This window comes from Desmodus rotundus, chromosome 6 (assembly GCF_022682495.2).
Source record: "Desmodus rotundus isolate HL8 chromosome 6, HLdesRot8A.1, whole genome shotgun sequence".
Classification (NCBI taxonomy): Eukaryota; Metazoa; Chordata; class Mammalia; order Chiroptera; family Phyllostomidae; genus Desmodus; species Desmodus rotundus.
In genome coordinates this window covers 29028989-29046186 of record NC_071392.1, presented here as the reverse complement: position 1 = coordinate 29046186, position 17198 = coordinate 29028989, and the positions used below count along the sequence as shown (strand labels likewise).

Genomic DNA, 17198 nt, shown 5'->3' with positions numbered 1-17198 from the left:
TCTGTGCCTTTGTGGAGGAAGGTTTTAAATACCTTTTATAATAGCTGTTACCGTATTCAGATTTTCAAGTTTTTCAAGGGCCAGTTTTGATATACAGGGTCTGGCAGAAGTAAGGCCTGCTTGAGTGTAGTTGGGAGGGTAATAACATGGTATAATAATTTATGTTTTAATTTGAACATTTCACCTAAAATGTCATATGGTGTGCTTGAGTATGATATTGTTATGTTACAGAATTCCATGCTTACGATTTTGTAATAAGAGATTTTGTAAAAAAAATAAATAAATAAAAGAGGGGGAGGTGTTATTTGTGCCAAACCCTGTATTTGCATTTCTCAAGAACACATTTCTCAGATATTTCCTAGGCATTCATATTTATTAGCTTATATTTTTATAGGATAATTTTAAAGTACTGAAATGTTGAATATCTATAATTGATTTCCCTTTTTATTCTTTCTTTTCTTAATTTGAATATTTTTATTTTTTAGTTTTTTTTCTGGAATTTTGTCTGTAATGTTATTTTTTACATTCCTATTTTTTCTTTTTTTTAATTTTAATTTTTTATTGTTATTCAATTACAGTTGTGTGCCTTTTTTCCCCATCCCTCCACCCCACCCCAGCCAAACCCCCCTCCCTCTCCCACCTCTACCCTCCCCCTTGATTTTGTCCACGTGTCCTTTATAGTAGTTCCTGTAATCCCCTCTCCTCACTGTCCCTTCCCCACTCCCCCCGACTATTGTTAAATTAAAAAATACTTATTTTATTATTTCCTACCAATATCTTTATTTTTCATGCTTTCTTCTTTATTGGCATTAATGAGTTGTGTTTACTACATTTATTTTTTGATAACTCTTGCATTCTATAAGTATATTTAAAGCTGTAATTTTTTCTGAATATTGCTTTAGCAGCATGTCACAATTTTTTGCATTTAGAATGTCATTGTCACTTACATCTATTGGGATTTCAACTTTAACAAAATTTATTAGTGACATATTTTACTTTCTAGGCATATGGACCTTTATTTTGTTATCCTTTGGTTATTGGATCCTAACTTTATTATGCTCTGGTCAGAAAAGATATTCCATATGATGGGTATTTACAATTTTCAAGACTTTTGTAGTTTTATGCATCAATGAGTGTGTTTAAATATTCCTCACATATGCAGAAAGCACTCTCATCCTGTGTTCGGATATGAAATTTATATACGTTTTTCACTTATGTAAGACTCTCATGGACAGTGGCGTGGGGATGGTGGGCCTGTGGTGGAGGCGGAAGAGGGTATAAGGAGGATGAGAAAATGGTGATGAGAAAATACAGTGAAAAATAAACTATTTTTAAAAATTAACAATATAAATACACTTTTTTCTATAGCACAGCTGACATTTTATCTTATCACCTAATTCTGAAAAGCATCTTAAATCAAAAGCTACAGGGTTTTTTTTCCTATAATCCTATCAATTTTACTTTTATATATTTTAAATCTTTGTTATCCACATAAGTGTTCAGGATCATTAGAACTTCTTGATTTATTATAATGCATCTCTTATACCTTATGATGTATTTTGCCCCCAATTCTATTTTATCTGATAGTAAAAATTCAACACTGCCCCTTTTTTGCTTCCTATTTGCTTCACAGCATCTATTTTCTCTATTTTTTGTGTGTTTTTAGCCATTCTGTATCCTTTTATTCACATGTGTTTTATTTAGTCAGCTTGTTCCTAAATCTTACCTCTGTATGACCCTGGGAGTCTTTGTCCATTAGTTGGTGAATTTAACCCGTTTATATTTACTTTGGTCACCTTATTATTAGAACTTAAATCTGCTGACTTATTTTCTATTTTATAATTTTCATGCTTTCTTATTGGTTTTTAATGTTGTACCTACTTGTCATTAGATACAGAAAATTTTCATCTGCGGCTTAAAAGTTAAACATTTTATTCTATTTTTCTAGAGATTTCCCCTGAGTAACTTTAACTCAGCCTGGGGTTATTTTCTCCTAGCAATAAAGAAAACAGATCAATAGCTATATTGTTACCATTTAACAAAATAATAACCATAGCGTACTCTCATCTGCCTCTCCTCTCCAAATACGATTGTGTTGTATTTCAGGAGTTTTAGTTAAATATAATCAGAGCTATGCCTTTTACAAAACAAATAGTTCCTACTCACCTGTATTCTTTCCCCTCGAATGGGATTGCAGTGCCGCCCTGATGTTCGTTCCCGTTGCTCTGGCGCTGCTGCCTCAGTGCAGGGAACTGAAGATTCACTCAGTGCAGGACCATCGGAACTTCAGGGCATCGCAGGGGGCTGTCCCTGACTTACCTCCAGGTGCAGGCTTTCCTGGGACACCTGTGGAAGGTGATAGATTAATTAGAATGCTGACTCCCAGTCCTGCTTGCTGACCTTTTCCTACTTCAAATCTTCATTTTTGTTCCCAAACATCTAGAAACATCTGCGTTCTGTGCCTTAGAGTTTCTCACAAGCTTGTTCTGTGAATTGATCAGTGAGGCCCTGAAGCCCATTCGCGTTCCTTTTTTTCTTTCTTGGCATCTCTCAAGTTGAATTCAGGAGAGGCGGTGACTACCTTTTGTTAGCTTGTCATGTTGTACTAAACTGGAAGTTTTTTTCCCTTACCTAATTTAGTTATTTCTACCTTTATTTTTTGAATTCCATTATCCTATTATTCTTAGGAATGTTTAACTTCTTTTATTCTAACTTCTTGCAGTAAACAATTTATTGTAATACTTTTACTTTTTAAACACAGGAGCACTTACCACTATGAATCTCTCTCTGATTAGGCCTTTGGCCACATCTTTTATTTTAGTTCAAATACGCATTCTTGTCATCCTTTTGCAAGTGGTCTATATTTTACATTTTTACTCTTTTCATTTTCTCTTTGACTTGAATAACTGAGGAAACAGTTTTTAATTTGTACTTTTTTGCATTAATTTAATGTTTTCTTACATTGTGATCAGATAACATTGTTTTACAAGTTTTGATTTTTAAGATAGTGTTTTTATTATTGATTAATATAGGTGTTTATGCAAAAAGTGATATTATATGTTTTATACCTTCTGTATCCTCATTAACTTTTAATACTTAATAAACAGAGCCATTTAGTAAAATTATACCTCATAATATTTTGTGTCTAACACCTTTGATTATCTATTTCATTGTTATGTTGAAAGCACTTAAAATATGACTTAAAGATTTTTAAGTATCCCTTGTCCGATGTTAACAATCTGCTACTTTTATTTATAGTTTCTGGATAAATAATCTACCGTATATATGTGTGCCCACTTTTAACATGAACTTAATTGCAGCACTTCATTTTATTGTAAATTTAAGAAATACCAGCTTGGAATCTAAGAAAATCTAGCAATTTAAATTTATTGTTTAATTATTCAAGGTCTAATCGAGCTCATCTCATTTTATGTTTTACATTTCTTTTATGTTTATTGGTTTTTACTAAGAATTATCTTCAAGTTTTTAAAAGGTGGTTTCTACATCTACAATTTTCAAAATTAAGAACAAAACAATACCATTTGAATATTCCATATAAAAGTTTTTAATACGACCTTGGTTTCTAGGACAGGATTGTTGTTAAAATTTAATTGTCACATTTCTTGTTTTCGGTTAGCTTTATGAAATGTGTACAACAAATAGTTAAAGTCTCAGCTTACTCAGTTTCACCTTTCTGTTTTTGTTTTTTCTTCCAGAAACATTGTCATTATCATCTTTTTCACGTTTTATTTCATTTTCTATTGTTTCGATGTCTGAGATTGTTCTCAAATATGTCCTCTCATATCAGTGATTCCATTTTCTGTAGCATTAAATATGCTTTTGACTTCAAATTAATTTGTGCTCTTCAGCCCCTTAACATGACTTAATTCTTTATTATATTTTTAGTTTCCTTACTTGTCATCCATTTCTCATGCTTCTTCATGTTCTCTCCATCCTGATATTTCATAGTTACCTTAAAATATCTTTTTTACACCATTTTCACAGGTTTGCTTATTTGAGTTTTCAAGTTGATACTGTTTTTACCTTGATTTGAAGGTATCAGATGCCTATTTCTCCTTTCTTTATCTTGAAATGAGACAAAAAACCTTTTTGCATTTGGTGTTAGTCAGCAGTTATCCATGTGTGTGATTGTGAACCCCATTTCTAGACCTCCATGAGGAGGACAAATCTATGTGTCCAGCTTCCAGTCTAGTAATAGAACACAGTTCTCTATACTAAGGTGAGAGATTTCCAGAATTTACCACTTAGTTTTTAAAGTTAAAGGGGGGGGGATTATTCCCTGCTATCAAAGCAACTACTATGACCACCCTGTCTATATTGCTCTATTTTGGGGTCTGCAGCTAAAAATATGCAACGTGGCACTATCAGCCAACTTCCTGCATTTTTATTCTATTCTAGTAGTTGCTTTCTGAATGACTGTGGAATGCTGAGAGCATTGGAGAGCCCAGCTGGAGGACAGTTCCTGGGAAAGACAGTAGATGTTGCCCAGCTTCCTCACTGGACAGACTTGAGATCTAAAGCAGTCACTGAGGCCCTGGCTGGTGAGGCTCAGTGGATTGGGCACCAGCCTATGAACCAAAGAGTCACTGGTTCGATTCCCTGTCAGGGCATATGCCTGGGTTTTGGGCCAGGTCCCCAGCAGAGGGCACACGAGAGGCAACCACACATTGCTGTTTCTCTCCCTCTCTTTCTCCCTCCCTTCCCCTTTCTAAAAATAAATAAATAAAATCTTAAAAAAAAATAAAGCAGTCAGTGAGGGTGGCATCTCTGTGTCTTTGGAGTAGAGCTTGGATTGTTATTTCTTGATTCAATTTCATGACTTTTTCGTATTTTAGTAACAGTTGTTTTTAGTTTTAGTGTCCATTTGCTTGTGAGTTTTTCTTTTTTAAATGTGATTCCACTGCAGATTTAGTCAGAAGTAGGAAGAGGCTGAATCAGAAACTGCAGACCAGGTGTTTAGACCACCTACCCAGTGTTTCTGTCCCTCCCCTGCTCCTCAGAATTCAAGGGCATTAGCACCTTGAATTGCTAATTCAAGGGCATAAAGACAGGTCTATGTTCATTCATCTTAAGGGGAAAAAATCGAGTGTAAAAATGCATTATTTTATTTAAGTCATAATGAATGTGCAAAAATAATCTAAAAAAGTATGAATGCATTAAGATAGTAAAATAAAGTTTTCTTTATGGAACTTTCATTAACATGTAGAGAAGCTATAAATGTTACTTACCTAGCAGTAAACAAATATTTGTATTCAAAGGGACTGTAATGACGGGCTGTCCAGCACCTTCACCATGAATCACCAGCTGATGAGTTCCTACTTAGAGAGTGACCGTGTCGGAGTACCTCACCCGACCGAGTGCGTTGCAATTAGTGTCCTCGTTCAGATTGGGTTGTCAGCCAGTTTTGGTGGATTTTGCATAAACTGTTCCCTGAGAATAACGGTTTTGTTCATGGAAAGAAGGCTTCTGCTCCAAGCCTTCCATGTAGAAGGCTTGGAGCAGAAGTTATAAAGAACAATAACTTAGCTTCACTTTAACAACGGTAAAGTAGAGGCAAAAACAGATCTGATTCCTTCTTTTGTGGAGCTTACACTGTCGTGGGTAAGAAAGACTCCAAATAATCCCAAAGATAATTGTAAAAATTGTAATTCCAATGCTGAAACGCCTTTTTAAAGTATACCAGTTACTGTTTTGCCCCTCTGACATAAGAGCAGAGAATGTTGCTCTTGATGTGACTGCAAAATCTCCATTACCTGAGCTCTCCTAAAATCTTGCTTGCAAAGATAATATTTTTCACTTAAAAAATAACGTTTCCCATGCTTCCACAAGATAAGTGAAGGCAATGCAAAAGTTCAGTTGTATTATTTATGTTAATTTATAGGGATGTTTCTCTTTCTAGTGCAGTTACATTTGGATTGTATTGAATCAGTGATATGAGCACATGTTCTGTGTTCATCTCGTTGAGAGAAACAGACAGAAAGTGTACCCAGCAGTTACACATGCAGACTGTTACGTGAGAGCCACCGTTCTCTGTGGGAATGTTTATGTGTTCTGTAATCCTGGGGTGGCTCTCTGTGGCGTTTAAGTTCAAGATGACAGAAGAGATAAAAGAGACTGGTCTCCTAAGTTGAAACACACTGACCTGTGATTTTAGTTACATCCTCCCTTCCCAGTTTTATTCTCCAATCCCAGATTCTCTGAAGGCCAAAAGTTCCAACAGGTTATTCATGCTCTGTTTCTATGAGCTAATCCTGTTGACCTCCTCGGCCTGTAGTGAGTCCGCAGGACCAGTCTCGGGGTGATGTGCAAACCCTTGGACCTGACTCTGGAAAGGTTATTGGACATGAAGGAGAACTGCTCTAGAAGAAGAAAATTGACCTGTTACCAGGTGTGCTTCTCTTGTCGAGTGGCTTCACCTCTTGGAAGAGCGATTTTCTCTTCCTCATGGAGGTATCTCAGGCCCAATGTGCTGACTTTGCCTGGAAAGTGGGGTCTGCAGTTGGAGACCTGACAAATAGGCCGAAGCCAAAGGTCATGTGAATAAAGGGTCATAGGAATAATAGACTAATCGGGCCATCTAGGAGCAGGTTTCCCTGGGGTTTCTCTCGGGATGATCTGGGAACTTCTCTCGGGAGGTGGTGTTTATTAACCTTCCTGTAATTAAGTGTCTTGAAGGTCGAGTCAGTGCCACGTTCTTGTTCTTGAGTGACTAGTACAGCACCTGGCGCATAGTCTCCTTCAGTAAATGCTGGTTGAATAAAGAAGCAGGTATTGCTTCCAAAGTTCTGTAAATAATAGCAGCAGCTGGCTGGGCACCACTTTGTATTCAGTGTCAGAGTTCTCAGAGACCAGCCCAAGTGTCCATGGCTTCCAGACAGAGTAATCCTTTCTCCTCTGGGAGGTGACAACCGTGACGGATGCCTCAGGGTTTATGTGCAGTTTCAGTGAAAAACGCATCCCAGAGCTGCTTCAGATGAAGTGAGTGTCGAGGGGAAGAAGAGGGGTAGGGGCGTCAGGCCCCCTGCATCCACGGGAACTTGAGGAAGCCACAGGACTTCCCTGAGCCACCTCCCCCACATGATCCGTGGGAGGAACAGTGCCTGGCCTGCTTCCCTCACAGATTCATTTGCAATGCTAAAGGAGGTGATAAAAAGAGAAAGGGTCATGTAAGAAATTCAGTGTCAGTGGAAAAAGCCATGGACTGAAATTTGTAAAACCCGGCTGTGACCCCTGCTAGCTCTGCAACCGGAGCTACCGAAATGGTGTGTTCTGCTGGGCACCATTTCTTTCTCTATGAAATGAAAGAGGTCAATTGATTTACTTGGCTGTTAATACTGGTGAATTTGTAGAAGTTCTTTTAATATCCATACAAGATTAAAGTAATCACATATCTATAATTTTAGGCCTTCTGAGTACTAAGAATACTTTACATGAAAACTTTTGTGCTTCTTCTGAATAATGTCTCAATTTACACACTTCATTCTGCCTTCCTGTGTCTGAAGAATTTGGCTGCACTTAGGAACACTCCATGCTTTTATCAGTGTTCTGCTCATGAGTTCAGCTCTCTTCTGTTACCCATCTCGGTGGGATAGGAGGGGCGGGGTAACTGAAGGCCAGCTTGTCTGTTGGATGGTTTTTACCCAAGTGTGTCCCACCCATCAGTAGATTAACCTGGCACGTGCGTTCCTAGGCATGTGCCGGCTCTGGACAAGCATTTCTAGACTGCCTCCATGACAACCATCTCCAGGCACACCTGCCATACTTGCACGGGCCTTGTAGTTCCTCCCATCTAGCTCTCTCATTTTTCATATGGGAAACAGGGGCCCAGCGAAGCAGCTTGCTAGAGGCCATGGTCATCGAGCAAAGAAAATCCAGAATCTCAAGGAGTTGCATGCCACATACTTGGTTACCTTATAGGGACTTAACCACAGAGAAAATAAAATCTGGCACGTCCCCATAGTTGCAATGTTCACTATAAAACCTGCCCATTTGATTTTGTGCTACTATTCCAATAGAACCAGAGGTGTTTGTTTTATTTCAGGTGTGACCTTTTACAGCATTAAGCACTTTTAACTGAGAAGTAATTATATTTGCGTTCTACTGATTCTTTCTTAATCTTGGCTAACTTTATAGAAGGCTGATTCTCTGTTAACCACTGTGCTAAAAGCTTTACGTGGGTTATCTCATTTAATCTTTCAATAAGGAGGGTTAAGACCTATGAGGAACTGCATTTTATAGAAGAGGAAAGTGAAGGTAGGAGAGGTTAAGTAATTTTCTAACATCATGTAACTGGTACATGACAGGCCTGAGATGAATGCAGCTCATAGATAGGCTCTTGGAACTGGGGCAAAAGCTTGTGTAATTAGAACAATCTTACCACAGGCTATGTGAAAAAAATAAAGAGTTAAGCTCCATATCTCATCAACATTATAATGAAACAACATTCAACAACAAAATGGACATTGAGAACCTGCTGTATTCTTTACCTTGGCACATGGCAGAAAGAAAAAGGAGTTGATCCTGTCAATAATAATTGCGGATTCTCCAGAGTCACCTAGGCACTTGGACTTGCTGGGTGCCCAAGTGTATTCATTCTGAAGTGCAAGATCTCCACGGAAAATAATTCCTTATAGCCATATGTGTGTGTGTATGTGCACATGTATGTATAAGTTTATGTTTATATATAAATAATGCGTCCATTCTACTATCGTCTAAGTACTTTTCCCATTTTAGTTTGTTAATTTATATTGGTAGGGTAGGTTGACACTGATATTTATTAGAAGGAGAAAGAGCTATTTTCACACCCGCTTGCATGTAACAGCTCTTTAATAAACGCCCGTCGAATTAATCCTTATTGTCTAAGGAAAATGGCACTGGATCAGGAGCCAAAGATCAAAGCTGTAAGTCCTGGATTTAGCAGCAGCCCACCGTGAGAGCCAGACCAGGTCGGTTCTCGGCTATGAGCCCTGGTTTCCCGTACCCAGCGTGAGTCCAGAAGTGTGAGGACGGGCGATTCTGCAGTAGTGAGGCCACTCGAGCATGTCAGGCTGGGCTGCCTGCCACCGTCAGGTCCCAGTGGGTCATCCGCATGGGGGTGCTTCCTCTGTGGAGACTGAGAGCGCAGAGGCGCCTGGGAACCGGGGAGGGTGAAAAGAGCAAGGCCACACGGGCACGATGAGTGCTGTGAGTGGGACAGATTTCAGCATGTCATGAGGGAGGGAGAGCAGGATCAGACCTGTAGCTGTGTAGACCCCCCGGGGCTTGAAATAGAACAGGAGCCCTGACATTACCAAGGAGGGAGCATTTTGCAAGGAGCTTGGGGGCCCTCAGGGCTGAGCTTTTATTCATTGGCATCTAAGGGTGTTAAATCAACCCGTGGCTGATTCTGACTTCTTTTGCCCTGGTAGCCAGGTAAAAACAGGGAAGATGCAGGTCACAAACCAGAGAAAGCTGAGGCTTCTGAGGCACTGTGATCTCCAAAGTTTCCCTTTTCTAACCTGCCATCAGCTGACTCCTTTTTCTGACAAGAAAACCTTAGACTCTTTTGATTACAGTAATTTTGGAGGTTTACAGTCCCTTTTCTTCAATCTTAAATCCAAAACGGTCTGACACCAGATTTCTAAAATGATTTTGTGGCAAACTCACTTGGGGGCAAAAATGACTAAAGCTGACAGGGGATTATTTACAATTCCTATGTGCTTCACTTAGTAGAAATAGTCCTGTGCAAAAATATTCATGTGTTTGATCAGAGAGTGCTTCCTCCTCCAACCCTGTTGTGGGTAAAATGCCATTTATGGAAAACACATCTTTCAACCTTTCAGAAATTGGAAGAATTATGAATTCCAAAATTATCTGGCCCCAAATATTTCAGAGAGGAGATTGCCAATGCACGTATTGTTTTCCATAAATGTTGGGGTATTTATCCCTGAAGGATAGGAATATTTTGTTTTCTCCTTCCTTTGCAGATAAAACGAGTGCAGGGAGGGGTAAAGCAAAACAAATGTAAATGGGGGTGGGGGGTGCTCTCATGCTAATAAACTGTAGTTGTAGCTTTTGGGGGCCTGGGTCCTGAACATAAGTAGATATTTTGGATGATGGAAATCTAGACTTCTGCCTTTTGTACAATTGAAAAATAAACACGGATTTCGACCTGGAACTGCATCATCCCTTTGCAGAAAGCCTGTGCTGTACAGAGCTGCTCAGCCTAGTGACTCACGGTGCCACAGCGCCACCTTTCTTCCAGATTCGGAATCTAACCTTCACACTGCCACTAGCCCGACTTGCTGGCTGAATCTTCAATCCACAGGACTGCAAGAAAACAATTCCTTGGGACTCAAATTCTAAAGGAAGAGCTGCAAAGGGGGCAAAAAAAAAAAATGTGTTTTCTTCCCTTTGGTCCCTGAGCAATTAAATTTGTAACTTAACCCGATGTTAGGGGGTGTGGGCCATAGACCCTGTGTCTAATTACTTTGTACCTAGTGAGTCATTTTATGCACTAGACATTTTAATTCACAGCCTGCTGCATTGCAGCACTTTCCTAAGGTTTCTGCTCTGTAACACAATATTCTTTCATTGGCTGGGGCTTGAAAATGATAGATACGCTTTCTTAGTTCCGATTTTTCTTTCTTTTCAATTTTCAGTTGCAAATCAAACATGCAGTTACAGAAGCAGAGATTCAAAAATTGAAGACCAAGGTAAGCGCCAATCAATACATGGTGTTTGAACAGTACCTGTTAAACTTCGGAGGCTATGAATAAATTCAGCCCTAGGAATAAAGAGTTGGTTCACGTACATTTGAAAGAATGCAAATGTCAGGTTCATTCCCTCTGTCGGGTGCACAGAGGAACCTGCGAATAAGAGCGCGCACCCGGGAGCGTGAGCAGCACTATCCCCCTTAGGGAAAATCGCACAGCATTTTACAGATACATATTTACACATATGTGGTTCCCTCTGAGCTTTCCCCCAAAAGTATATTTAATGGTTCACACACTGAATTATTTTGACCACTAATTCCTTAGGCAGAAGCTATTATTCTGTATCTCTTTCTCTTTCTCTTATTTTAAATAGGTTTATTCATTTGTTTTTTACTTATTCATCAGAGACAATGTATTTTAACATAGCACATTATTTTGCATAGAAAAAAATTCCAATTTCTAATAATTAAATATCATGAAATTTAATATAATATATGAATAATTGCTTGTTGGTGCCAGATGTTACTGGAAATTTTTAGTCATTTACTTGACATTTAAATTTGTGTGGGGAGAAACAGGTTATAATGAAAGGTTTTATCTATTTTTAGTCTCAATATAATACAAGATTCAAAAAGGCATTTTTACTGGTGAGTTGTAAGGTTCTTATTAGTTCCTAAAATTGTGTCTAGTTTTATCAAGTATGCAATTCAGAGATTTAAAGATATCTTTTGAATTACTTTTAAAACAGTATTCTTTATTGTTCTTGTGATCTAAAAATTAAGGCATAACTCCTTCCCCACCACTAACGACCTGTTTCTCTGTTCACACTGAACACCTGTTTTGGCTTTTCCCTGTGTTTTAATGGAGACGAGTTTGCAAGACTGTTTTGGTTAAATGGTATTCCCAGCTAATATTTCTGTAGCTCTTTAGTCAAAACATGTCTCTATATCATTCATGGAATCAGCCAAGCTCTGTGAATAATAATTTTTAAATTAGTAGTGGTTGGTAAATAAACAACTTGAGTGCAAAACAGTACTTAATAAAAGATGCAGTAAAATCCCAGTCCCATTTTAAGTTGCTATTGTTTCTTGAACATAGAATGGAAGAACAGAAGTATTTCTTTAATTGCTGGTTACATTTAGGGAGAAGATTCCCTTGTGATTGTAAGTGCTTTAACAAGCTTATGTTTTTGACTGTAAGCATTTAATTTAGAAATCCTATAAGTTAGCATTTTGTATTTTTCTCATTATTATATTGGCATATAATATCCATAGATTAGCTTACCTTACTGCAACTCTTTATGTCCATGTTGATAACACAATTTTTAATTTTGAAATGTTTTTTTACTATTATTTACATTGTACTCTGTTTTGCAATACATTTAGTTTAAAGTAGGCAAAAAACATAGTTTTTTATTTGTTGAATGCTGTATAATTTGGGGATGTTTTAGATTTTGAAAATTGATAGTTTATAATAACTCAGCATTCGTTTGAACCTTAAAATAGGCATGTGAAACAGATAAAACACTAGTTTGAAGATCAGATAATTATTGTGAACAAATGACCTTGGACCCCTCACCTAAAGAATCAACCTTGACATTCTGTAGAAATGAGGGGGTGGAACTAGTATATTATCTATTCTTAACAGTCCCTGGAAGTAGAAACAACAAGAAGCTGCCTTTCTCTTCCATTGGGGGAATATAAATTAATTTGACAATAACTAATTTTTTTACTTAGTCTATCTTTTATACTTGTATGAAGATTGGGGTTTATAAGGCTCACAAAACTACCAGCAAAATAATGAGCTGGAAACTATGTTCATGTCAATTGAAATAAAAGATGTGATAATATTATCAAAAGGAATAAAAACAAAAGGAACTAACATTTATCAGGTTATTATTATGCACAAGGAGCTGTTCCAAGCACACTGATGGCAGAGAACTTAAGTTACTTGCCCAAGGTTTGAAGGCCAGCAGTGGCTGATGACTGCTAAGTATGGGGGCTGGACTGGTGCTTGAATCATGGCATGGGGGAGGCACTCGTAAAGTTCATGCTTTTCTAACCATTTTGCTGTACATCTGAAACTAACACAGAATAATATCGAATGTAAATCATAATTGAAAAAAAATAACTTCCCAGGAATGAAAAAAAGAAGTGAGGGGAGTTAAGAAGTACGAATAGATAGTCACGGAATAGCCATGGGGATGTAAAGGACACTACAGGAAATGGAGTAGACAGAGAACCTACTCATGACCCATGGACATGAACAATGGTAGGGGGATGGCCTGAAGGAGTGGGGGGGTGCTGGGTGGAAGAGGAAAAGGGGGAAAAGCTGGGACAACTGTAATAGCATGATCAATCAAATATAATTTGAAAAATAAAGTACATTAAATGTAAAAAAAGGCCAGAAGTGGCAGAGCTGGGATTCGGATTTAAATCTAATGGCTCCAGAAGCCTCCCCTGCCCACACTGTGCTTCTGCCTCTCTCTCCTCTGTGCTCGTCTCTCTTCCCTCCCTTTTCACTTAACTCTTTTTACATATAATTAAATCTCTGAAGAAACACCTGTGGAAATGCACTAGCTAGGACTAGTCAGACTCTGAAACGATTTTTCCTTGCAATTTCACACTGTGTACTGTGATGGGAAGATCCCGGGAGTTGGAGTCAAACCCCCGTGCTGTCGTCTATCGGCTGTGTGACCTAGGACGAAGCACTTTCCTTTGCAAGGCTTCCATTTTATAATCTATGAAATAATGAAAACAATGCTTGCTTCTCTCCTCTCAAGGTGTTTGGTGACTGAGTATATGTAACCATTGAATTTAATCAAAAACGTGCTATAAAAATGTGAGGGATTTTCATTAGAAAATCAGATTATCTTTGCCCTGGCATTTTTTTAACCAGCTTCAGGCAGCAGAAAATGAGAAGGTGAGGTGGGAACTAGAGAAAACTCAGCTCCAGCAGAATATAGAGGAGAATAAAGAAAGGATGTTGAAGCTGGAGAGCTACTGGATCGAGGCTCAGACGCTGTGCCACACGGTTAACGAGCATCTCAAAGAGACGCAGAGCCAGTACCAGGCCTTGGAAAAGAAGTACAACAAAGCCAAGAAGCTGATCAAGGATTTCCAACAAAAGTAAGCAGCTTCTGATGACTGAAGGATATTTGTGTGCATGTAAAGAAGGTTTAGATCCAATAATTTTTTAATGTCTAGTGGAATAGAAAAGATCACCTCGGAGTCACCACTCTAAGAAGCATAGTTAAAGCAACAAATAGAGACTAAATTTTGCAAAGCACTGCTATTCTTGTTTTCATAGGAGATTATGTTGTGTTTGTCATTTTCTAGAAACCAGTTATATCATGAAATTTCCTTTTGATCATTAATCATTAATAGGAACTGTTAAAACATTTGTATCTCTGTCCTTTTTGAAACATCCCTGTGATTCAGAAGCAGGACAGTATGTGCAAAGCAGCAGTTGGGGCCTTGCCAAGGCTGTTTCTGTCTCCGTTCTTATAATCGGTAACTGCAGAATTTTCCCATGGCAGATAGAATAAATATTGACTAGCAAGACCCCATGCTCTGCCATTTCCCAGCGGTAAGAGAGACCATCCCCACACATTGTGCTCTCGAATTTCAACAGCTCTTTCTGAGCTAGTGCTGCTTTGCCTCCATCTGTTGTTGGATGTTGGTATAATTTCAGGGAGACTGACCAAGGAGATTTTTATTGGATTTTTTCGTCAGTTACTTCTGGCTAACTAGAACAATAAAAAGTAATGTCAGTATCTCTTCTGGCCATGCCAAGCCTTCAATATATAAAAGAAAATGCTATAGAAATAAAATATAAAAATAACAAAGTAAAAAAAAAAGATGGATGGGAACTGACACAACTCTTCTTAACACACTGAATTTTAGGGCATTTGCAGATTTTTTATTAACAAATAAGCCCTGGCTGGTGTGGCTCAGTGGATTAAATGCCAGCTTGTGAACCAAAGGGTCGCCGGTTCAATTCCCAGTCAGGGCACACGCCTGGCTTGCAGGCCAGGGCCCAAGTAGGACATGTATGAGAAGCAACCACACATTGATGTTTAAAAAAAAATTTAAATAAATAAATAAAGTGGAAATTATAATCTAAAAAAGTTGGAAAGGGGGAAATTGTTCTTCATTACTGTTAGTTCAGCACATCACTATTTTAATTTTTCTTGCCAAACATACCATAGACTCTATTTAATGTAGTAACTTTATAATAAGTTTTGCCAAATCTGCATCTATATTCCAGGCTCTTAAAGTGGAGATGTTTCTCCTCCTCCCTGATTACCCTCAGCTGTGTGAGTGACAGCTCCCCCTCAGGTCTTCTGAACCCCCCAGCCCTTTTCCACTGTCAGTCGTAGGAAACCATCTTACAGTTATCTTTCCCCATTCAGTTCCGTCAGTTTACTAGGTATATTACTTTGTACATGGAGAATTACATCTACCTGGCATGTACTTATCTCCACTAAATTACTCAAGGTGGGTCATTAGTTTATTAGCTCCTACCTAAAGATGTGTGGGTGCTCTAGAGCCAGGAGATACAAATGAAAAACATAGTGAGTAGAATCAAAGCACTTTTATTTGCTTTGTGATCCATTAACATGTTTCACTTGCTTTCATTGCTATAGCCTTTTCTCTAACTGTGATTGAATTTTATTTCTTTAAATAGCTGTATTTATTATACCACTGCCGTTTGTTGCTTCCGATAAGAACTTCCATATGTTTTCTCATTTTTTTGAGTGTTTGATGCAATCAGACCTATTATTTTCTTCTTAAGAGAACTTGATTTCATCAAGAGACAGGAAGCAGAAAGAAAGAAAATAGAAGATTTGGAAAAAGCTCACGTTGTGGAAGTTCAAGGCCTACAAGTGCGGGTGAGTTGTGTGATCAAAGCCCCTTAATAATGGGGTAGATTTGCCTGGCACTTGGAGAGAAGTGCTGGTTTCGAGTTTTACAAATGGATTTTTTTCCCCTTAGATTAGGGATTTGGAAGCTGAGGTGTTCAGGCTGCTGAAGCAAAACGGGACTCAGGTCAATAACAACAACAACATCTTCGAGAGGCGAACATCTCTGGGTGAGGTCTCCAAGGCAGATACCATGGAGAACCGGGATGCCAAGCAGACGTCTTGTCAAGATGGCCTGAGTCAAGGTTTGTTCAGCCCGCCCACAAGCATTGTTTTCAATGCCTGTAACACGTGGCTTTACATTCTTTTTCTTATCCAGAGACTTAAAAGCTGAAAATGCTTTCCTGCCATGGGAAAGGAGAAAAGCTTTATCAAAATAAGAATTTATCTTTTAGTGCTTCTCTTATATCAAAAACAAATGCTTTGATGTAAGGAAACAAAATTCCGAGCCAAATACTTTAAAACCATCATAACATTGATAAACGTAAGAAACTGCTTTATAGTTCATCCCATCTGGATTGAGCTACACTACTTTTATTTTAATGAGTAAGGCTTGAAATTTTTAAATCACTAAAGGTCTTTTTCATAACATCAGAAGAATTACTACTTACTTCCAGCTCTTCGAATTCGAGTTAAGAAGTTCTATGTAAGTTTTATGCTTTTCTCTTGCTGTCCAATATATAATTCGCATTCTTTTATTCTGTCAAAGACCAAAACACTGGACACATTTTCTATATAAATGGTTGTCTCCTTTCATACACCAGCCATAAATAAATCACCGATTTTCTCAAACACATACATACCCAGACATAAATCGTGTGTATATGAATGTGGGTGAATGTTTCAGGATCTATAGTCCATATACAAATCAGAAGATGTGTGAGAATTTGTCATTATAAATACACAGGAGGATGTTAAACTCTCGGTTAGAATAGCTACCTGGCGGTCCGGGGACAGGGGACAGAGGGACTGGAAGACCGTGCAGCAGCGCCAGAGAGGGCTGGTGGCCCCAGGCAGGCCGGCCCTGGGGCGCAGCGCAGCTCTGCTCGCCGCCGGGCTGCTTCACCCTACGATCGTTCCCGCCATCACTGGAGTATTCAAATTTCTCCAATGAGACTTTTTTATAAACAACTATTTAGATCATATTGTTAACTTTTAAAGCTAAACTGTCAGCCATTAAAAATGAAAAATATTGGAAATCTTCACTTAAAACGAAAGTGATATCTAGAGATTTGCATCCATTCACTAAGTCTATATCCCTTTTCTGGGTTTCCTCTTCATAAGATATGATCTCTGTATAATGCCTCCTGGGCAGCTCACATTCGCGTCTTTAGCCCCAGCGTTACCACTCACTGAAGATCTGTGTGACTTCGTTGAGGCCCCTCAGCGCGGCGGGGCTGGTTTCACCACCTGTTACATGTAAACAGGGGCACGTCTTTCTCCCCCACCCAAGGGGGTGTTGAGGCTGTAGGACTGACCGAGTCTGTGAGGTGAAAGAAAGCCATCTTATTAGAGCTTTTATAGAATTACAGGTTTATATCTGGAACTTTATAATACTG

The 17198-nt window shown here is 38.5% G+C and overlaps 1 protein-coding gene across 12 annotated transcripts in view; it reads left to right on the top strand.

The window, feature by feature from the left end:
- PPP1R9A (protein phosphatase 1 regulatory subunit 9A) overlaps positions 1-17198 on the top strand; it is a 262979-nt gene that overhangs the window by 201870 nt on the left and 43911 nt on the right. For all 12 annotated transcript variants that reach the window (XM_053926417.1, XM_053926422.1, XM_053926419.1 and 9 more), the window contains 4 exons: positions 10662-10715; positions 13614-13843; positions 15513-15609; positions 15713-15884. In XM_053926417.1, the coding sequence (XP_053782392.1) occupies positions 10662-10715; positions 13614-13843; positions 15513-15609; positions 15713-15884 (553 nt within the window). The remainder of the gene's footprint in view (positions 1-10661; positions 10716-13613; positions 13844-15512; positions 15610-15712; positions 15885-17198) is intronic.